This window comes from Malaclemys terrapin, chromosome 2 (genome assembly GCF_027887155.1).
Source record: "Malaclemys terrapin pileata isolate rMalTer1 chromosome 2, rMalTer1.hap1, whole genome shotgun sequence".
Taxonomy (NCBI): domain Eukaryota; kingdom Metazoa; phylum Chordata; order Testudines; family Emydidae; genus Malaclemys; species Malaclemys terrapin.
The window spans coordinates 21443643-21463424 of record NC_071506.1 but is presented as its reverse complement, the minus strand read 5'-3'; the positions used below and the strand labels follow the sequence as shown (position 1 = coordinate 21463424).

Genomic DNA, 19782 nt, shown 5'->3' with positions numbered 1-19782 from the left:
TGCTTATGTAAGAAGCTTGGTACAAAACACAGTATGTCCTGTGTGTACTTTACCACATGGACCTTTCGAGCTCAAGTACACAGGGGTAAACTGAGGTCCCCTGCTCATTCTCCAGCTACTGACTCTGTGTTTTATGGTTATTAAATGGACCTAGGAAAGAGTTTAAAACATTAACATTCTTTATGTGAATTAAGCCAACTGTTTTCCAAACTTATGATGACTCTAACAGAGATCCTCTCAGGGAGATAGAGTTGTTCACTCCAATCGGATGTACTGCTCCTCTCTGGGTGAAGACTGACCCTCAGATTAGCCAAACACCTTGTTAGGCATCAATGCTTTATGAAGCATTACAAAGCTGATGTTGACTTTGTCCAGCATCTTCCTTTGATGCCCTCTCATGAATATTTTATTTTAAATCTTTTTGCACCATTTAACTTGAAGTTGTTGCTTTAACTTGAACATTTTCACTTTCCCCGCCTGACTGTGAAAACTGTTTACTGCATGCTACTTCCAAGCAATTCCACATCTGTTAGAGCAGTGGATTCCTGTGATAGAGAATGATAAAATTAGTTTCCTTACCTATAATTTTGTCTTCTCTGAACGGAAATCTTTGCTCCATCAGGTACGTTGTGTTTGGCAAATTCTGAATGTGAGATGGTACTCAAAACCTTCCCTTCAGGTTATTGGCTCAGGGAGGTGACGGCAACTTTGCTTTTGCTTCAAGCTTTTGCTTGGGGAAAAGTGTTCAAACAAAAGTCTCAAGAGCCAATCTGCCTTTTCCCCCTTATTCTTTGCTTTAGTGCAGTGGTTCTCAACCTATTTACCATTGGGGGCCTAAGGATGTCACATGGGCTGCAGCTCTGTGTTGATTGGGCTGCAAGCGGCCCGCAGGTTGAGAACCACTGCTTTAGTGGTATGTCCTGGGGCACATCAGTGCAGTTCTTCTGGTTCACCTAAATAGGCTACAGGAAGAGAGACTGCACTGGGGGGCAGAGGAGAGGAAGCTCTTTATTGCCTACTCCAAGTCTGAGGCAGGAAAAACCTAGCAGTCCCAAGTAACAAGTTCCCATGATGTAGAAAGTCATATTTTTGACTTCTTAGCTGTTCTTGTAGATTGAAACATTCTCAAGTAAAGTTATTTTAATATTGGTACAACATTTTGAAGATTTAAAGTGCCAAATATGCAATTATGATCAAGTCTGTGGTCTGATGGTAGTGTTTTAATTTTAGTACACGATATTTTAATGAAGAAAAAAACAAAACTAAATGTTTATTCAAAATGGATCTTAAGGCAGGAAAGACCTAAAATAAAATTTATAATCTCTGTTAATTTACATGCACCAACAACACATATATAATCATTTCTTCTCTTATACCTGCTCATAAGCAGAGCTCTTATTCTGAGAACTAAACTCGCTCATCATTTGTGCAGTACTGTGGCCTTCATCTTGGAGGGCAAAACATTTCTCAGGATCAGAAGAGGATATCTGAAAACATTTTTTTATGGTTCGATAAAGGAACAAACTAAATGGGGCCCAAATTCACGTTTGGTAATAAAGTAAAAGCTTTTAAAAAACCATAGGCCAATAAAAGTATTACCGCAATTTTAAGAAATTCTTTTGGAACAGTTTTTAAGAACACATTCACTGTGTACAGTTTGAAACCCAAACACTGTAGTATTAAACACCTGAAAGACTGACTCCACTGATTTTCATAGCTCAAGCTAAGAAAATTACAAAAAGTAGAGTGTAAATAACGAAAGCATTTCAAAAATCCAATTAATTTTTCACTTCTGTCAATCTAGAATCTTATAAATAAAATCAATTTAGAACATAGGATTTAAATTAACAGTCTCCACATTTGGACTGGTCAACTTTGACAATGTCCATTTAAAATACAGTATTAGCAATACATTCGCCTCTTCTATGTTATTTTGTTCCCCTCCCTATATATCAGATCATCCCGATTACATTCTTCTCATTCCCCATAACTCATATTACCACAGTTATAAAAAGTTTCTAATCTTCTTCTTCAAGAAGTCGCTGACAGTCTGGCTTAGTATTTAGAGCACCACCACTGTTGCAGATATTCATTTTATTGGTTCCCCCTCCCCCACTGGAAGTTCTATAGTTTGATTATATAATTTCACTTTACTTCCCTAGTCCTGCTACTGAACAAGTAAAATAAAATATGGAAAGATTAATGACAGATGCCAAGTTTCCTCCATGGAATATGCTAAAGAATATGGTAATTAGAGCTGTTTAAATTTAAAATGCGGTTTTGGTCAACACAAAAATATTCACAAATGTGTGTCGAGTTTACCAAACAGTTTTGACCCCCCCCAAAAAAAAAGGTAATTGTGAGGATGGCAGACTAGGTGCCAGCTCACACCAAGGCCCCGGGGCCTCACTGAACACTGACAAATGCATAGCTGTCTGTGTTCCAGTCTGGCTCACCTGAGCGTTAGCATTGTTAAAATAGATGTTAAAATTATAAGAATGTGTTTAGACTTTATAAAATGCTTGTAGGATGCTGCATGTATTAATCTTACTTCTTATATATGTATCCCATGTTATATGGTAACATTTACGTGTTTGCTCTATCAAAACGTTTGGTAAGACTGTAAACCCCCACAATCAGGGGAGAATCATTACCAAGTGTGAAATACTAGTTTACCACAAGAGGTGTCATCTTCTCCCCAGTGAAAGAAGGCCTATAGATGTCAGACAAGCAATTGTGGGACATCAGTGGACAAAAGGACTTTGTTGATTGCTTCCCCACCACCACCATCACCCACGAAGCAGAGACATGGACAAACTCTCCTCCCATTAGCTTGAGGTCTGGGGGAAGGGGATAAAAATCCCTGTTAAGAAAAACTGTTGTCACTGGAATTCGGAAACGGCAATATTTTTAAGCACAAGCAGGGATCCCCAAGCTGTTTGGCTTGGGTTAGCCCTAAAAGACATATAGATCTTCCATATTGTAGCAGCTATTATTACCTTTTGGAACCTAAGACTATCTCATGTGTGTGTATATATTTATCTGCTTTACTTCTGTAAATAACTCATTTCTTTTTCTTAGTTAATAAATCTTTAGTTAGTATTATATGATTGGCTACAAACTTGGTCTTTGGTTTGAGATCAGAGGTACAATTGACCTGGGATAAGTGACTGATCCTTTGGGACTGGGGTAACCTGAATATTGTGATTTTTGGTGCAAGGGACCATCTATCACAAAAGGCAGGCTTGCCTGGGTGGCAAGATAGACCAGAGTTCCCAAGGGACTCGTCTGTGAGCCCAAGTAAAGGCTGTTATTGTGCTTTAGGACAGTTGTTCTCAACCAGGGATACATGTACCCCTGGGGGTACACAGAAGTGTTCCAGAGGGTACATCAACTCATCTAAGTATTTGCCTAGTTTTACAACAGGCTACATAAAAAGCACTAGGGAAGTCAGTACAAACTAAAATTGCATACAGACAATGACTTGTTTATATCGTTCTATGTACTATATACTGAAATGTAAGTACAGTATTTATATTCCAATTGATTTACACCTCTACCCCAATATAATGCTGTCCTCGGGAGCCAAAAATTCTTACTGCGTTATAGGTGAAACCGCGTTATATCGAACTTGCTTTGACCCGCCAGAGTGTACAGCCCCGCCCCCCCCCCGGGAGCACTGCTTTACTGCATTATATCCGAATTCATGTTATATCGGGTCGTGTTATATTGGGATAGAGGTGTATTTTATAATTGTATAGTAAAAATGAGAAAGTAAGCAATTTTGAGTAACAGTGTGCGGTGACACTTCTGTATTTTATATCTGACTTTGTAAACTAGTGGTTTTTAAGTGAGGTGAAACTGGGGGGTACGCAAGACAAGTCAGACTCCCAAAAGGGGTACAGTAGTCTGGAAAGGTTGAGAGGCACTGCTTTACGAGATCACACTTGTTACTTGGTTGATGAAATCTAATTATAGAATATATAACCAGTTTGTGGTTTGTGCCCTGTTCCTTGGCAGTCTGCCCTGAGATTAGCACTCATGTTTATGAGCTACTCTAAACAGCTTGACTGTAATGTCAAAATGAAGGCACCAGGTTATAGTCATTTTCGCTCTCTTCCCCTGACCCAATGACTAGTCCTTATCAATCATGGTGGCAATTCATAATTAACCAGGGATAATTACTGGGCCAGAGAAAGAATGAAAATGACTACAGCCTGATGTTTAGGGTACTCACCTGGGATGTGGGAGAACCATGCTGAAGTCCCTGCTTCAATGACCGACTATTTATACACAGTAGAACAGCTTCAGCAAGTCCAGTAATTAAAACATATTCAGACAGCCATATTTCATCAATGTAATGTACAAATTTCAGATAAAGATTTACATGCATAAAAATTCTAAATGAATTAAAGAAAACTGGCTGGCATTCAATGGTGGATGGGGTATTTATAATTTTGAGTATAGCCAAAAAGCTATAAAAAGTTAACTTAAACGAGGGTTTGTCATATTAAACATATAGACCTGCAGTACGTCTGGTGAAGACACACTATGCCAGTGATTCTCAACCCATTTACTAGTGTGGGTCGCATATGCAGCTCTCTGTGTGTTATGTGGGCCACATCCACACACACACACACACACAGACACACACACACAACCTGTGTTTGGCACTGAGGACGTCACATGGGCTGCAGCTGTGTGCTGATTGGGCCACAAGCGGCCAGTGGGCCACAGGTTGAGAACCATTGCTCTGTGCCAATGGGAGAGCTCTCTTCATGAGAGGCGGTAGCTTTGCTATGCTAGCTAGCTAAGCTCTGCCACCAACAAAGCGCTGTCCACACTGGCACTTATGTCGGCATAACATGTGTCACTCGGGGGGGTGGTTTATTCACACCCGTGAGCGACAAATTATGCCGACATAAGCTGTAGTGTAGACACAGCCCTAATGGAAGTAAAGCAGCAAGAAACAAGGGTTGTTTTAAATATGCAAATAAACTGGAACTGGGTGATCTAAATAAGCAAAAGCATTTAGGCTTTTGTTTTTAATTTTAAGCTTTTAGTCCCTATGGCCACAAAGATGACCATCCAATTATGAAGAGGTAGTGTTGTTTTAGGCCTAATCCACACTGCTGTAATAACTATACCAGCACATGCTTAGAAACATCACTGTTCAAACAAGTGTTTGTAGTTTGGACAAGACAATTCTTCATGACCTAGGTTGTAACATGATTGTAACAGTTGTGGTGGCTCCTTACATTACAAACAAACAAACTTCATATTGGAATACAAATACCCATGTCAGATTACAGGTCTGGCTCTGCAGGCACACAGTTAGGTATAGGGCACGTTACCAAATCTGCAGATAGACTAAAAACAATAGGCCAATAAATAGAGTTAAACCTACTGTACAAACATTGCTGCTGAAAGATAGGTGAAAACTGCCCCACTTAGATCAGCTGAGTAGGAATTCTGAAAGCTGATGACTCGAGTGTCGATGTTAACTATTTAACTACTAGTCATTTAGTAGAAAGCCAGCTATTCAGATTGCAAACAAAGTTAGAATAGTACTACACCACCTGTATCCTGAAACTTGACTTCTGCACATGAGTAAGTACACTTTGAATTTTATATTTTTAATTTGAGGGTTTCAAAATGCTTTTCAAATTTTCCCTTGAGACAAATTACAGGAGAGAAACTGAGGCACTACAATTATCTTGCCTGTGGTTGCATCGAGTAGATGGCAACGCTGGGAACAGAAACCAGAATTCTCAATTCCCAATCCTCTACTCCAATCATTTGTCAAAACATTACGAGTAAGTCTACACTTCTAGCTGAGGGTGCAAGTCCCAGCTCAAGGAGACATACCCATGTAAGAAGAAGAACAGGAGACTAACACGGCTGCTACTCTGATACCCATGGTAGTTTTGATTGAACGAGCACGCTTAAAAAAAAAAACAGTGAAAGTAGCCTCAAAGATGCGAGCAATTAGCCACCCCAAGTATGTATCCATCCAAAATGCTAGGCAAGTACTTGGGACTACTAGACTCTCCTGACATTCCTGCTGTTCTGGATACAGCAATCTGCAAAGATCAATGTGAGGAAATATACTAGAGTATGGATCATTTTAGGTGACATGCACATGGAACAGGCATCCAATGCTGTGCTCAGGAAAAGTATTTGGGGTTATTGTGCAAATAAATCATTAAATCACCATATACCACTGTGTAAGGGGGGGGCGTGTGGCAGGGGGGCAAAAGGGCTATTAGATTTACAAAATACAGAATACAAAGCTAGAGAAGACACTGTTGATAGACTAACAGATAATGTATCTGGAATCCTGTTTATATATATTTTACATGACAGGATAATAATTTGGAGAGCAAACAGAGAGGGGCAAATAAGTCCAAGTAGTCTAAAACAGTGGTTCTCAAACTTTTGTATCGGTGACCCCTTTCACACAGCAAGCCTCTCAATGCGACCCCCCTTATATATTTTTTTAATATTTAACACTATTATAAATGCTGGCGGCAAAGCAGGAGCTTGGAGGTGGAGGCTGAGAGCTCGCGACCTCCAAGTAATAGCCTCACGACCCCCAGTTTGAGAACCTCTGGTCTAAAAGGAATTTGTCGTAATTCAACCAGGAGAAATGATGAACGTCAGCATGACTCAAAATTTGGGAAACCTTATTTAAAGTGGTTAGCAGATGTTATTTCAACACAGTAAGGCACTCAATAAAATTACAATCAAAAAGGTCAGAGACTGGAAATAGAAGAGGAAACTCAAACAATAGCTACAAATAAAGGATGAGCATATGGTGAAAAACTTACCAAGAAAGATATCTGAATCAAACAGCATAGATGAGTTGGAGACCCTACATTTATTTTGGAAAAGGAAGCAATTAAAGGGTAGGTTGAGAAAGCTGGAAGGTAAATTAAGGGGGTGGGGGTTGGTTTTTTGGGTTTTTTTTTTTTTTAAGGTCAGGTTTGGCCTGATGGCATTTCAGTTCTTAAGACATATGCGCTTAATGCATGGTTTCACTATGACAAGTAACTAAAGTGGCATCATATGCTTCCATTTACACGTCTCCAAAGCCAGAGCACATCTGCTAGTTTTAAATATAAACAGGGGTTGTTGGTTTGTTTTTGTTTTTTTTTCTAACCGCCAGTGCTGCAGACAACCTGGACTCTGAAAAATCAAGTTTTTCTTTCTGCATCATGCATCATTATAAATTAAGCTTCTGTGGTATATATGGGGTTCGCACAAATAAGAGGGCAAATTTTGGCATGGCAATTGGAAATTAGTTAACGATTCTGTTGATGCTTCATGAGAAGGAGCTGGATTCGATTCTCTCTCTCGTAGCCCTTGAGCATCAGGAGTAAATCTTACATTTGTCACTAAGGGAAGCAAATATTACTCTAAACGCAAACTGTTATCAAGTCAGAAGATGTCATTTCATTTTCAGTGCAGAACCACACTTTGAATATTCTTTGAAAAATTAGTTTTAAAGGCCAGCCTATTGGACGCCAGCTTTGATATGCAATATCTCATTTTTTAGTCTTAAAATTATACAGGTTCTTAGATAGCCTATTTTATATGTTCAATAGAATATGGTCATACAGAAGTATGTAAAACAATTTCCTTGGCGCCCTGAGAGGAGCGAAGCCTAATAAAATAGAATGCAGTATGCAACCATGAGGAAAAAAGCTCTCAACACTGAAATCCATAACAAATATGTTGGATTTTTATAGCAAAATTCAAAGCGCCCTTTACTTACGCAATAGGTTCTTCAAGTTGTGTTGTCCATATGTACTCCACTTCTGGTGCACATGAGCCCCATACATTTGCAATTGGAATCTTTTAGTCAACAGCATCCACTCGAGCTGTGCCCTCACGCTCCCATACTAAGGGGAAAGCGGTCCCAATCGCTTCTCAGTTTCCTTTGCCAATACAGAATCCAGGTGCAATAAAGGTCATGGAATACATATGGACAACATCTCAATAAAAAACAAAAACAAAAAAACACTGTTTTTGTTATTGTAGGGTAAGTAACAGTTTTCTTCTTGGAGCAACTGTCCGTATGTATTCCATTTCTGGTGCCTCACAATCAGTAATTTGAGGTGTACGAGGAGGGTGCTCAGAGTCAATTTATATAAGGATTGCCATCCAGCTCTGCAAAAACAATCATCAAATCTCAAAACTTCAACCAAGAAATAACGTCTCATAAAGGTTTGGACTAATCCCCACATCGCCACTGTATAAATCTCAGAAACAGATACGCTTCTCAGAGAAGCTGCAGAAGCTGCCTGAGCTCTAGTGGAATAAGTCCTAATCTGCACCAAAGGATCTAAACTGGATTATTTCTAATTAGTGTTAATGCAATTAGACACCTACTTAGATAACCTCTGGATAGATACAGCCTGGCCTTTTAACATGTCTGGCCATGATGTTAAGTGAGTAGGGTATGTGATCCCAAAAAGCCCGACAGGCATTGTATATCCCCCAAAGTTTCAGCAAGCTATATGAGAGGGAGCTTCCTCTTCTGAACACAAGCCCCGAATTTTTTATGTTCCCAGATGCACTCCCCACCCTATTGCACTGGCATTCGGTAACCACTGCTTTGATTGACCGAGGGCAGGAAAAGGGGACTCCCTGACACACATTGTTGTATTCCATCCACCGTTGTAAAGAGTGAAGTATCTCTGGAGGCACCTCAACAAGGGTGCCCCATGTCTGCAACTTGGGCAATAGACTAACTTCAGCCACCACTGAAGAGAGCAAAGGCGCAACTTCACATATTGCATTATGTATGTGCATACAGCCATATGGTCCAGTATCCTCAAGCATACTCAGATTGTGGTCAAAGGGTGCAACTGGAGAGCCCAACAAAGTTGCTAAGTTGTCTGGAACCGTTCAGATGGAAGAAGGATTCTATGAATTTGAGGGCCTATCCGGCTCCAATGAACATGATTTTCTGAGTTGGGTGCCAAGTTGATTTGCCCTTTTAAGAATAGACCTAGACAATCAAAACGGTCTAGCATGAAAAGTTGACCAGACTGAGGACCTGTTCCTTGGATAGTCTCTCAGTAACCAATCGTCCAGGTACAGGAAGATTGGAAGTCCCCTCCTCCTGAGGAAGGCCACCAGCACCATTCATGCATTTGGTAAAATCGCATGATGGGGGCTGATGATAGGCTAAAGGGGAGGGACCATATACTGGTAGTGGTGACCAGCAATGAAGAATCTGAGGAACTTCCTGTGGTCTGGGAAAATTGCCATGTGAAAATAAGCATCCTGGATGTCGAGGGCAGCAAACAGGTCGTGATTCAAAGCCGGGAGAATGGTAACCGGAGTACCCAGGCAAAATCTAATGTACTTGATGTGTCTTGAGAGCACAGAGATCCAGGATAGGTCTCATTCCCCCCTTTGGATATTGGGATTAAGAAGTACCGGGAGTAAAAGCGCTTTCTGTGAAGGTGATGAGGAAACTCCTTGATACCCACCACAGTACACAGGGTTCATACCTGCTGTGACAAGAAGTGAGTTCTGAGAGGGATCTCTGAAGACAGATGGGGTAGTGGGATGGGAGCGAGGAACTGAATGATATAACCCAATCTCATTGTGCTCAGGACTCATCTCTCCATAGTTACTGTCCCCCAAGCACCGTAGAAGTGAGATAGCCTGTCCCCGCATAGCTGGGGCGTGGATATGACACTGACAACTGAGGCACTGATCTCAAAATGCCCAAACAACGTGTCTAGCCAAAAGAGTAAGAGGATGGGCCATTTGAGAAAAACTAGACCCAGAAGGTTTCCTTCTCCTAGATTTGTACCCCTTTCTGGGGAAATTTTGATGCCTCCAGGGTGGGAGGACTGCTGGAAATATCACTGAGGATGATATTGCTGTTGGTTCCCAAAATGACATCTCTTTGAGGCCTGGGTGTAAATCCCCAATGGCGTAGGGTGGCCCGGGAGTCCTTGAAAGAATGTAATGTCTCATCAGTTTTCTCCAAAAATAGGAAGCAACCAATTGGCAAGTCCTCTATGGTTTGCTGGACCTCAGGAGCTATGCCAGAGTTTTGTAACCATGAAATTCTTCATTGTTACGGTGTAACAATGCGGTTCTGGCGGGACCCAACTGAGAGTGCCAATTCATGACAAATCGCTTAAAACAGGGCAATTACAGCCCAAGACTGGGGCTTTTCCACCTTTAAGGCAAACCAAACCAGCCAGACAAAGAGGACTTCAGTCTCACCCCACTGGCTAACCACAAGTCACACAAGCAATTCCCTTAGACACTCCAATTTCCCAGTATCACCACCAGTGCCACTCGTTATGGGGACAAATGGTTATGAAAACCAATACCCCAGTAAAAGAAAAAAGGTTCTCCTGATCCCAAAGGACCAAGCCCCAGATCCAGGTCAATATACAAATCAGATCTTACCCACAAATCACGCTGTTGCCAATCCTTTAGAATCTAAAATCTAAAGGTTTATTCATAAAAGGAAAAAGATAGAGAGATGAGAGTTAGAATTGGTTAAATGGAATCAATTACAGACAGTAATGGCAAAGTTCTTGGTTCAGGCTTACAGCAGAGATAGAATAAACTGCAGGTTCAAATCAAGTCTCTGGAATACATCCCCAGCTGGGATGGGTCATCAGTCCTTTGTTAGAGATTCTGTTTGTAGCACAGTCCCTCCAGAGGTAAGAAGCAGGATTGAAGACAAGATGGAGACGAGGCATCAGCCTTATATAGTCTTTTCCAGGTGTAAGAACACCTCTTTGTTCTTACTGTGGAAAATTACAGCAAAATGCAGTCTGGAGTCACATGGGCAAGTTCCTGCATACTTTGCTGAGTTACAAGGCATATTTGCCTTCTCTCAATGGGTCAATTGTGTAGCTGATGGTCCTTAATGGGCCATCAAGCAGGCTAGGCAGAGCTAACACCAGCTCTGGGATGTCACCCAGAAGCATAGCATAAGTTTGAAATACAGACAGTAGAGAGCCAATATTCATAACTTCAACTACAAAATTGATACACACATATAGACAGCATAATCATAACCAGCAAACCATAACCTTGTCTTAGACACCTCATTTGACCCTCTTTATACAAGATTTGGTGCCACTACAGGACTTTGGTTGCAACCATGTTCTATATGGTCCCAGATTGTCAATAACGTCACATACGGCCAAGGCCCTGAGCCTGGATGAAGCACCAACTACATCCAGCGCTGACTGCAAGAATGTCTTGGCCACTAAATGGCCTTCCGTAACAAAGGCCTTGAACTCCTACCTGGAAGATTCTGGCAACTTGTCCACAAAACTGGACATAGCATCCCAGTTCACAAAATTATATTTTGATAATACAGCTTGCTTGTTTGTAATGTGCATCTGCAAAGTGGGAGTCAAGTAGATCTTTCTCCCCATCAAATCTAGCCTTCTGGACTCTTTCTGTAGGCACCGATTTATATCTTCCCTGTCTTACTTTCTCATATGCCACTATCTCAATCAGAGAATTTGGAGCTGGATGAGAAAAAAGAGACTCAAAGCCCTGCATTGGCACACAGTATCTTCTGACAGTGAGCTCTGCTGTGTGCATTAACAGAGCCCAGGCATTACACAGGGATTTACCAGGCTCTAGTATTGCTTTGTTTATAGGGAGAGCAACTATCCAAGGAACCGATGGAGAATAACCACCAACGTGTAGGTATTTTCCTGTACAAACTCAGCCTGAATTCCTAAGGCCGATGCCATGCACCTAAGCCGATCACGATACAATCTGAATTCATCCAGCACTGAAGATGAGGACTCGGTATTCTTGTGTCATTTGGTGATAAGGAGAAAAATATAGTTGGAACCAATGGAATCCCTTGAGGAATTACATCTGACTGCCGTAATGGTTCAGGATACCCATGGCAGAGGGAGCCGATGGCTTCAGGCCTGGTAGTTCTGGCAAGGAGCCCATTGTGGGTATAGGTGAACTCATTCTACAGTGAACAGACAACCAACATTTCTCCAAACAAAGGACTTCTATAGAGGCCACTGTGAATAAAGATATTGCATTGCCAACCAGAAAGAACTAAGCCAAGGTCTCATGTGTCTACTGCAGGAACGGTACCGATCCCAGTACCGACTGTGTTTCCTGCTGTGTCTCGATGACCTTTGAGATAGAGAGCAATGGGAAAGGGGAGGGAGATGCTTTGAGCTTGACTGCGAGGATCCCTCCAAATAGCTTGATCGTGTCGGTAGGGTCACTCGACAGGGCCACCAAACATCCAATATTATCCATAGCCCAACCCAAGCCATTGGTGCCAAAGGAACAGTCAACAGGACCTTGGATATTGGTACTGGCCTTAACCTCACACTGGGTCCCAAAAGAGGCATCGGTACCAAAAACGAAGATGGTCCAAGGACAGCAGATGCAGGCTGCATTGTAGAGAGAATCAGTACCGAAGATTCTATGCACGTCAACGATGATTTTCATGCCAAGCAGGAAGTCAACAACAACCCTGCACCAAGGGTGAACTGCAGTACGGAGTGTGACGGGTTGGATCACAGAAAACTACCTTGGGGCTGCCATCTGATGTGCCAAGACGACTTCTGCCCCTGCTTTCCCTGCCAGCTTGGGACTTCAGCACCATCTTGTTGAGCCAGACATGCCAGTCTACTCCAACACAGACCCAGGGTCTGAACCATGTGCCCCAAAGCTGCAGACTTAACTGAAAGCAACTTACAGAAGTGTTCCTGTCTTTAACACTCAGATGCCCAACTCCCAATGGGGTCTAAACCCCAAATAAATCCATTTTACTCTGTATAAAGCTCAAATTGTTCGCCCTCTATAACACTGATAGAGAGATATGCACAGCTGTTTGTCCCCTCCCCAGGTATTAACACATACTCTGGGTTAATTAATAAGTAAAAAGTAATTTTATTAAATACAGAAAGTAGGATTTAAGTAGTTCCAAGTAATAGCAGACAGAACAAAGTCAATTACCAAGTAAAATAAAATAAAACAAAACAAAACACGAAAATCTAAGCCTAATACAGTAATAAACTGAATACAGATAAAATCTCACCCTTAGAGATGTTTCAATAAGATTATTTCACAGACTGGACGTCTTTCTAGTCTGGGCACAATCCTTTCCCCTGGTACAGCCCTTGTTCCAGCTCAGGTGGTAGCTAGGAGATTTCTCATGATGGGTGGAACAGAACAAAAAGGGGCAGCCATTTATATATCTTTTGCATAAGGCGGGAATCCTTTGTCCCTCTCTGGGTTCCCACCGCCTCCTTCTCAATGGAAAAGCACCAGGTGAAAGATGGATTCCAGTTCAGGTGACATGATCACCTGAAGACTAAGACTTCATTACCCATTTGCCAGCACACACATATACAGGAAGACTTACAAGTAAAACAGAGCCATCTACAGTCAATTGTCCTGGATAATGGGAGCCATCAAGATTCCAAACCACCATTAATGACCCACACTTTGCATAATTGCAATAGGCCCTCAGAATTATATTTCATATTTCTAGTTTCTGATACAAGAGTGATACATTTATACGAATAGGATGACCACACTCAGTAGATTATGAGCTTTGTAATGATACCTTACAAGAGACCTTTTGCATGAAGCATATTCCAGTTACATTATATTCACACCATCAGCATATTTTTATAAAATCATATAGAGTGCAACATCACAGATGGCATCAGCAACAACAGTAAGTTTGCCACCAAACCAAGGGGATCCGAGGATGCCAAGGATGATAGCACTGTAGTCAACTGGTCCTGAATGAGCGGCGAGTCAGAGATAGAAAGGCACAGAAAATCTGCTGTTGCTTGATATACAGTCAAGAAGGAGACTGACAGTCTCAGTGGTTGCCCGAGGCAGTACTGAGTCAACAGTACAGGCTCTCTTTGCTCCCACCTCAGTACTGGAGAGCGGGCTGACAGTCCCACTCTAACCCGTGGACCGGGAGACTCTCAGTGCTGTTCAGTACTATTCTTAGGCAGAGAAGTCAAGTCCAACCTCTGGAAAGGCCCTGGGCTGTCTTAGGAGGGTTTTTCTCAGCTAGCCCAATGAAAGGGAGCGGTCCCTCTTCCTTCTGCTTGAGTAATTTGAGCTTGGCTGAGAAGTCCCAGCTCTAGTGTTCTTTGAGGGACCTAACTTCCCAAAGCGGTCCCCAGTGTCCAGGCAGGCTTCATTGCCTGCTCAAGAAGGCGCTCCTTCAATCTTACGTCTCTAACCATCTGGTTCCTCTTCTTAAAGGACTACAAACGGAGTGCCTTTCCTTAGTGCGTCCTTCCCCAAGGCACAATAAACATCTATCCTCACCATTTTAAAAACAACTACAAAATGAATAATTCAAACAACAAGTCTTCCAAAGGAATCCAAAGAACAGAGTGTAAACATACTATCAGAGATAAATGGAATGTGGCAGACAGGCTGAGGAAACACCATTTAATAAACTAGAAAGAAGAGAAACAGCAAATGCTGACATGTGCCATGACTCTGCTAAAGTTTAGCAAAACCTGGGCTATACATTAAAAAACATATGTCTATCTCAAGAATAAAGTATACAATGAACACTGCAGAAGTACCTTTAACTTCTTTCAGATAGTATTGAGAGAGTTTTTGGATGAAAAACATCACATCTATTGGATAAAACATTTTTCTGAACTTCTGCCTTCAAAGCCAAGTAAATATAATTCATGGGGACAAAAACTGAAAATTTCAAAAAGCCATCAGAAATGAAAGAACAAGTTTAATTGCAAGCGTTGTTAGTACATGTCCCAAGACTCAAGCAAGATGTTATTTGTTATGAAGGAAAGTTTCACGCAGAATAAGAGTAAACTAAAAGAAGATATTATTTGTTGTTGGAAATAGTTCCACTATATTTTTAAAAACAAGTGATCTCCAACTGTCTCTTAATCTAGCCATTTCTAGATATATTTTTAAAATGGAACTTAACAAGATTTGTGACATTTGCCCTGACTACTTTGCTTGTATACCATATCTAGCTGCATCCCATTGTCTACTTTGTCTTTTTATACTTTAAATTTCTAAGGGCACAGACTATTTCTTCATACTTCTGTACAGCACCTAGTACACTTTGGCTAAATAAAACTGGAAGTGGCTAAGAGCTGGCAATTCAGGGTAAACTTTTCTCCTTGCTTAATTAGAATATAGAATGTCAGGGTTGGAACGGACCTCAGGAGGTCATCTAGTCCAACCCCCTGCTCAAAGCAGGACCAATCCCCAGACAGATTTTTTGCCCCCGCTCCCTAAATGGCCCCCTCAAGGATTGAACTCACAACCCTGGATTTAGCAGGCCAATGCTCAAACCCCTGAGCTATCCCTCCCGCCATAAGTGAAACCCCACATTTTATTTTATATTATGTAGGCAGGGGAATGGTCCCGCTATTGTGGGGAACTTTCCTGGGTGAAGTGGCCTAGCGAAAGGATCTGAGTCCTCGCTCCCACCTCCTTTACCCAGAGGCCTCCCTGCCCTTGAGGTCTCCCCTTCCACTCTCCTGTCTGGCGGAGTCCTCGTAAACCCCGACAAGGCTGGGCCCAGGATTCCTGGGGGGCTCGACCCCCAACCCTGCTGTGGTCACCCAGGACAGGGGCTAGGGTGTCCCCACTCCGGGGTACTCTCTTTGCACTGGGCACCTCCCTGACCCACTGATCATTTCATACAATTTAAAGCAAATACAAGTTGTTTAATTAACAATTAATCTAAAAAAAGAATAAGGAAAAATGGGAAAAGTTAAAGGAAAACACATCACCCTGCTCTGCGGCAGGGAACATTACAAACAGTGTCTCTGGAACATCAGGGCAGTTCACAGAGACTAGTCTGTTCCTTGTAGGTCCCAGGCCTCCTTCTCAGGCCCTGGCTGTGCTGCAGGTATGCTGCGGGTTGGACACTTGCAATGGTGGTGGCCACACACCTCTGGGCTTTGAGTGGTGGGACCCTTCTTCCCAGCGTCAGCCCCCCATCAGGTTACGGTCCCCCTCCTGGTCTGGCCTGCAAGGGCCCTTGGCTAGGGGTGTCTTTCTGTGCTGGGCCCTTTGCCCAAGGTCCCCCCTTGGCTGGCCCCACTTGCTCACCACACCTGGCTCTGTGGCTGCAGCTCTGCTCCCAGCACAGGATCTGCTCTCCCTGGGCTGTGTCTCTGGCTCTGTGGCTGTGCCTCTGGCCCCTCTGGATCTGGCACGGTTCTGCTCTCCAGCTCAGCTTGGGCCCCTGCTTTCTCCTTAGCTCGGCCCCACTCAGTCTGACCCAGGTAATTCCAACTCACACGGAGGACGGGACCCACCCTGGCCTCCTGTCTCGCTGATTAGCCTGCCTGCCCTGTCAATCAGGCTGACCTGGAGCATTGGCCTCTCGCCATTGTTCCTGGGGCCTGTCAGTCTCAGGCTCCTGATTTCCCATCGACCCCTCCCCTTTTAGTGCTGGGAGCTAACCAACCAAAACACGCCCCCTTACTAACATTCAGTGGGGAACAGTCCCCTTGCATTTAGATGACACACCAGAACTAAACCTCTGATGGAGAACATAAAGGAACTAAGCATATGCACACTTTGAATACCGCTTATGGCTGCTAAAGTGTTTTTAACTAGGATAGTAATATGAACCATAAAAATCAAACTACACATTTAGTGTTAGCAGAATGTTGATCTCTCCTAAAAGTCTTACTATATCAAAAAGTAGCATATTTTCCTCTAGAAAGGTTAGTTTAAAATCTAACTTCTTACAGGCATAAATGTATTCCTTTTACAGATATAAGATTACTACTTTTACATATATTTTCAAACTTAGACCCCACTCCTGCACATACTTATGCATATACTGAACTTTAAGTATGTAAGTAAGTAATCCCATTAACTTCAACATGACTACTCACGTACTTGAAGTTAAAACACGGGTAAGCATATGCAGGACCAGGCCTTAAGGTTCAAATTTGTAAAGACATGCATGTAAAAGTGTGCAAACATAATTTATGAAGTAACTTGGCACAAAATATATATGCAAAATTGCACATGCACAATTTTGAAAATGTAGGCCTAAATCTAAATTAGAATATTCCATTTCATTTCACCTATGAACAGTAATTACTGCTTTGTTTTTTTTTTAAATGAGTAACACAATATTTTTAGTGGTGAAAGTATTTCAGTACTAGGGTACTGAACATTTAGTGTACCAGCTGTAGCTCTTTTCTAGTAAAGTGATGCTGATGGTATAAGGTACAGGTTGCCAATGCTTTCAGAGTGAAACAGAGCTATTTCAAAGAAGCATGCCTGTTTCAGCATTAACTAAAAGTTAAGATATAGTTCATAAACCTCTCCACAAGGAGAAGGAAAAGAACAACTTTGTACAATTGAGCTAAAAAAACTCCCATAATAATTTTTGGGCTTAGCTGACATTCTTGAATTATAAACAGAACTGCAAACTTTATTCCTGCTAACAAAACATGCCAACTGCTTCAAAACAAGCAAGCAGAAGTATGTCAAACTGATAATTTCCTACATTTTTCGTGCTGCATAAAGCCAGCAAACATAAGAGATTTTGCCATACCAGAAGTACTGGTTGACTCTGGTGATGTTACCCGCTTCGTTGCCTTCTCAAAGGGTACCAGTGGTTTTGGGTATCTGGATGCTAAACGTTTTAAAAAGCAAAAACAGGAACAAGTCATTCTCTAGTAGCTTATATTTAAAACCATCCCAGCTACCATAATTTACCTGCCAGAAAGGATAGGGCTTTATAACTGATGGAGAGGCCTAATCCTGTATACAAAACTACCACTGATTGCAGCATCATTGTCTTTAATAAGATGTTTTTTATGACAGTAAAGTCTGCAGCATCAGGCTCTGAGAATTTCTAGATACAAATAGAAAACTATTGAGAATAGAGAAATAGATGCAATATCAAATTAAAGAAGTGGTTTCATAAAAACAGACAGATAGAACACTGCAGAATGGAGCACAAAGCGAAATCAGGTGAATGAGTCATAAAAGGAGTTAAATTGCACCAAACAGTTTGTTGCTGAATCTAGTGTAAAAATGGACAGCTATATGTTTAGACATTTTCTGAGACAAATTTCAGGCTAATTCTGTTTTAAATGATTAAATGCTTCCTTTGTAATTTAGACTATTAAACCCTATCCCACTTTTGGTACTCTAACAATATCTCAACAGCCTCAACCTGGAGTGCTTTCTATAAGAAGCTCCTGTTTTCACAGGTTATACACAAGGAACCAGTATCAAGTCCTAAACAAAATCAACACTATGTTAGGTTTGCAAGTTTAAACACAAAACAAGTCAGGAAATTTTAACTTGCGTATATGGCACATAACATATGTATTAAAATAAACATTTAATCTAGCAAAAATACTACATGTATAAAGAGGGCAAGATACCATTCCTATAAGAAATTTAAAATTGAGTTTCCCAACTATTTGAATTTGCAATTTTATTGTTGGATTGACAGAGGGTTTTGTATTTTTTTAAATAACGTGTAAAAATGCAGAGGAATATAGGAATAAAGAAAACTAGGTGAAGAACTGCTGTGCAGCTCTGTAGTGCAACCGAAGGTAGTTATGCAACTAGAAACTAAGATTTTCAACTCCTCAAGAGCAGTACATGTTAAAGCTTTTTTAACTTTGCAGATTAACATTTTTCAAGTTCTCAGCTCAGAAGGCTCATAACTGAGGTATCCAATGAAATGCCTAGTCTTCAAATCTTTTCTCTCTGCTCCACCTGCATCCGGTGCTGATTGTTTTGCAAGCTACCAAAGGTGCTATAACCTTAGTGCCAACCACATTTGTGGAGGGGGAAAATTAGCATGAAAATTAATCCAGACTATTTTTTACAAGACAAAATAGTTTCATCTAGGGATGAGGAGAGTGAAGAAATCCAACTTTTGACCCTATTTACTTAGTGGGGTAGTTGTGGTGTTCGCAGATAAGAGAGGTCTGACCCAGGCCTCTATATACTAATACAGTTACCTGTGGAGTTTTTAAGCCCAATTGGGCATTCAGTTCTCCTTGGCTAAACTCCATAATAGAGTTCTTATCTGAACAAGGCAGAATCCACAGTTCCAGCCATCAGAAAGGGGCGTGGCTGGGTCAGACCAACAAAGCCAAATCTGCTTTGCACAGCAACTTACTTCATTGAATACTTTTACTCAAAAGCTGCTGTGACAATTTTGTGGATGAACAGGCTCATGATTCTGACAAAGAAAACGCATTTTTCCCCTCAGGCCAAGTATTGTACCAAAGCAAATAAAGCAAGACTTAACTCTGAATGTCCCCTGGTTGGACTAGTTTGTATGTATTATATACACACACATTCTCTTTTGCCAAGAAAGCCATGTATATTATTCACACCTTATCACCTACAACTTCTGCTATTTGAACAAATTATCAAAGAATGTATCTAAACATAAAACTGAACAAACTTTTTAAAGTTAATATGATTTATTGCTGATAATTGAGCTAATTGCTGTACATGTCAACAGAAAATAGCAATGAAAGGCTTCTGATTTTCTACTGTGGTGTAAATGCTTACCAATTATATTGTCTATCAAAAAGACTATTAGCATTAATGTATGTTGCTTAGCTTCTACACAGAAATATTAACATAAACTATCATAAACAGTAATTCTTATATTCCCATAAATTGATGCTTTGTGTAAAATACAAAGTGTAAGATTGACCAAAGCTCAAACTCAATATTGTTTGTATTTTCTTTTAACATTCTAGACAAGCTATACAGCAG

General features: G+C 41.2%; 1 protein-coding gene across 2 annotated transcripts in view; it reads right to left on the bottom strand.

The window, feature by feature from the left end:
• Positions 1-19782, bottom strand: part of TMEM65 (transmembrane protein 65) — a 52999-nt gene that overhangs the window by 25458 nt on the left and 7759 nt on the right. Inside the window, exon 2 of one of the 2 annotated variants that reach the window (XM_054017497.1) lies at positions 17582-17662. The exons of the other annotated variant lie outside the window; for it this stretch is intronic. Within the exon in view, the coding sequence (XP_053873472.1) occupies positions 17582-17662 (81 nt within the window). The remainder of the gene's footprint in view (positions 1-17581; positions 17663-19782) is intronic. 2 annotated transcript variants of the gene reach the window in all.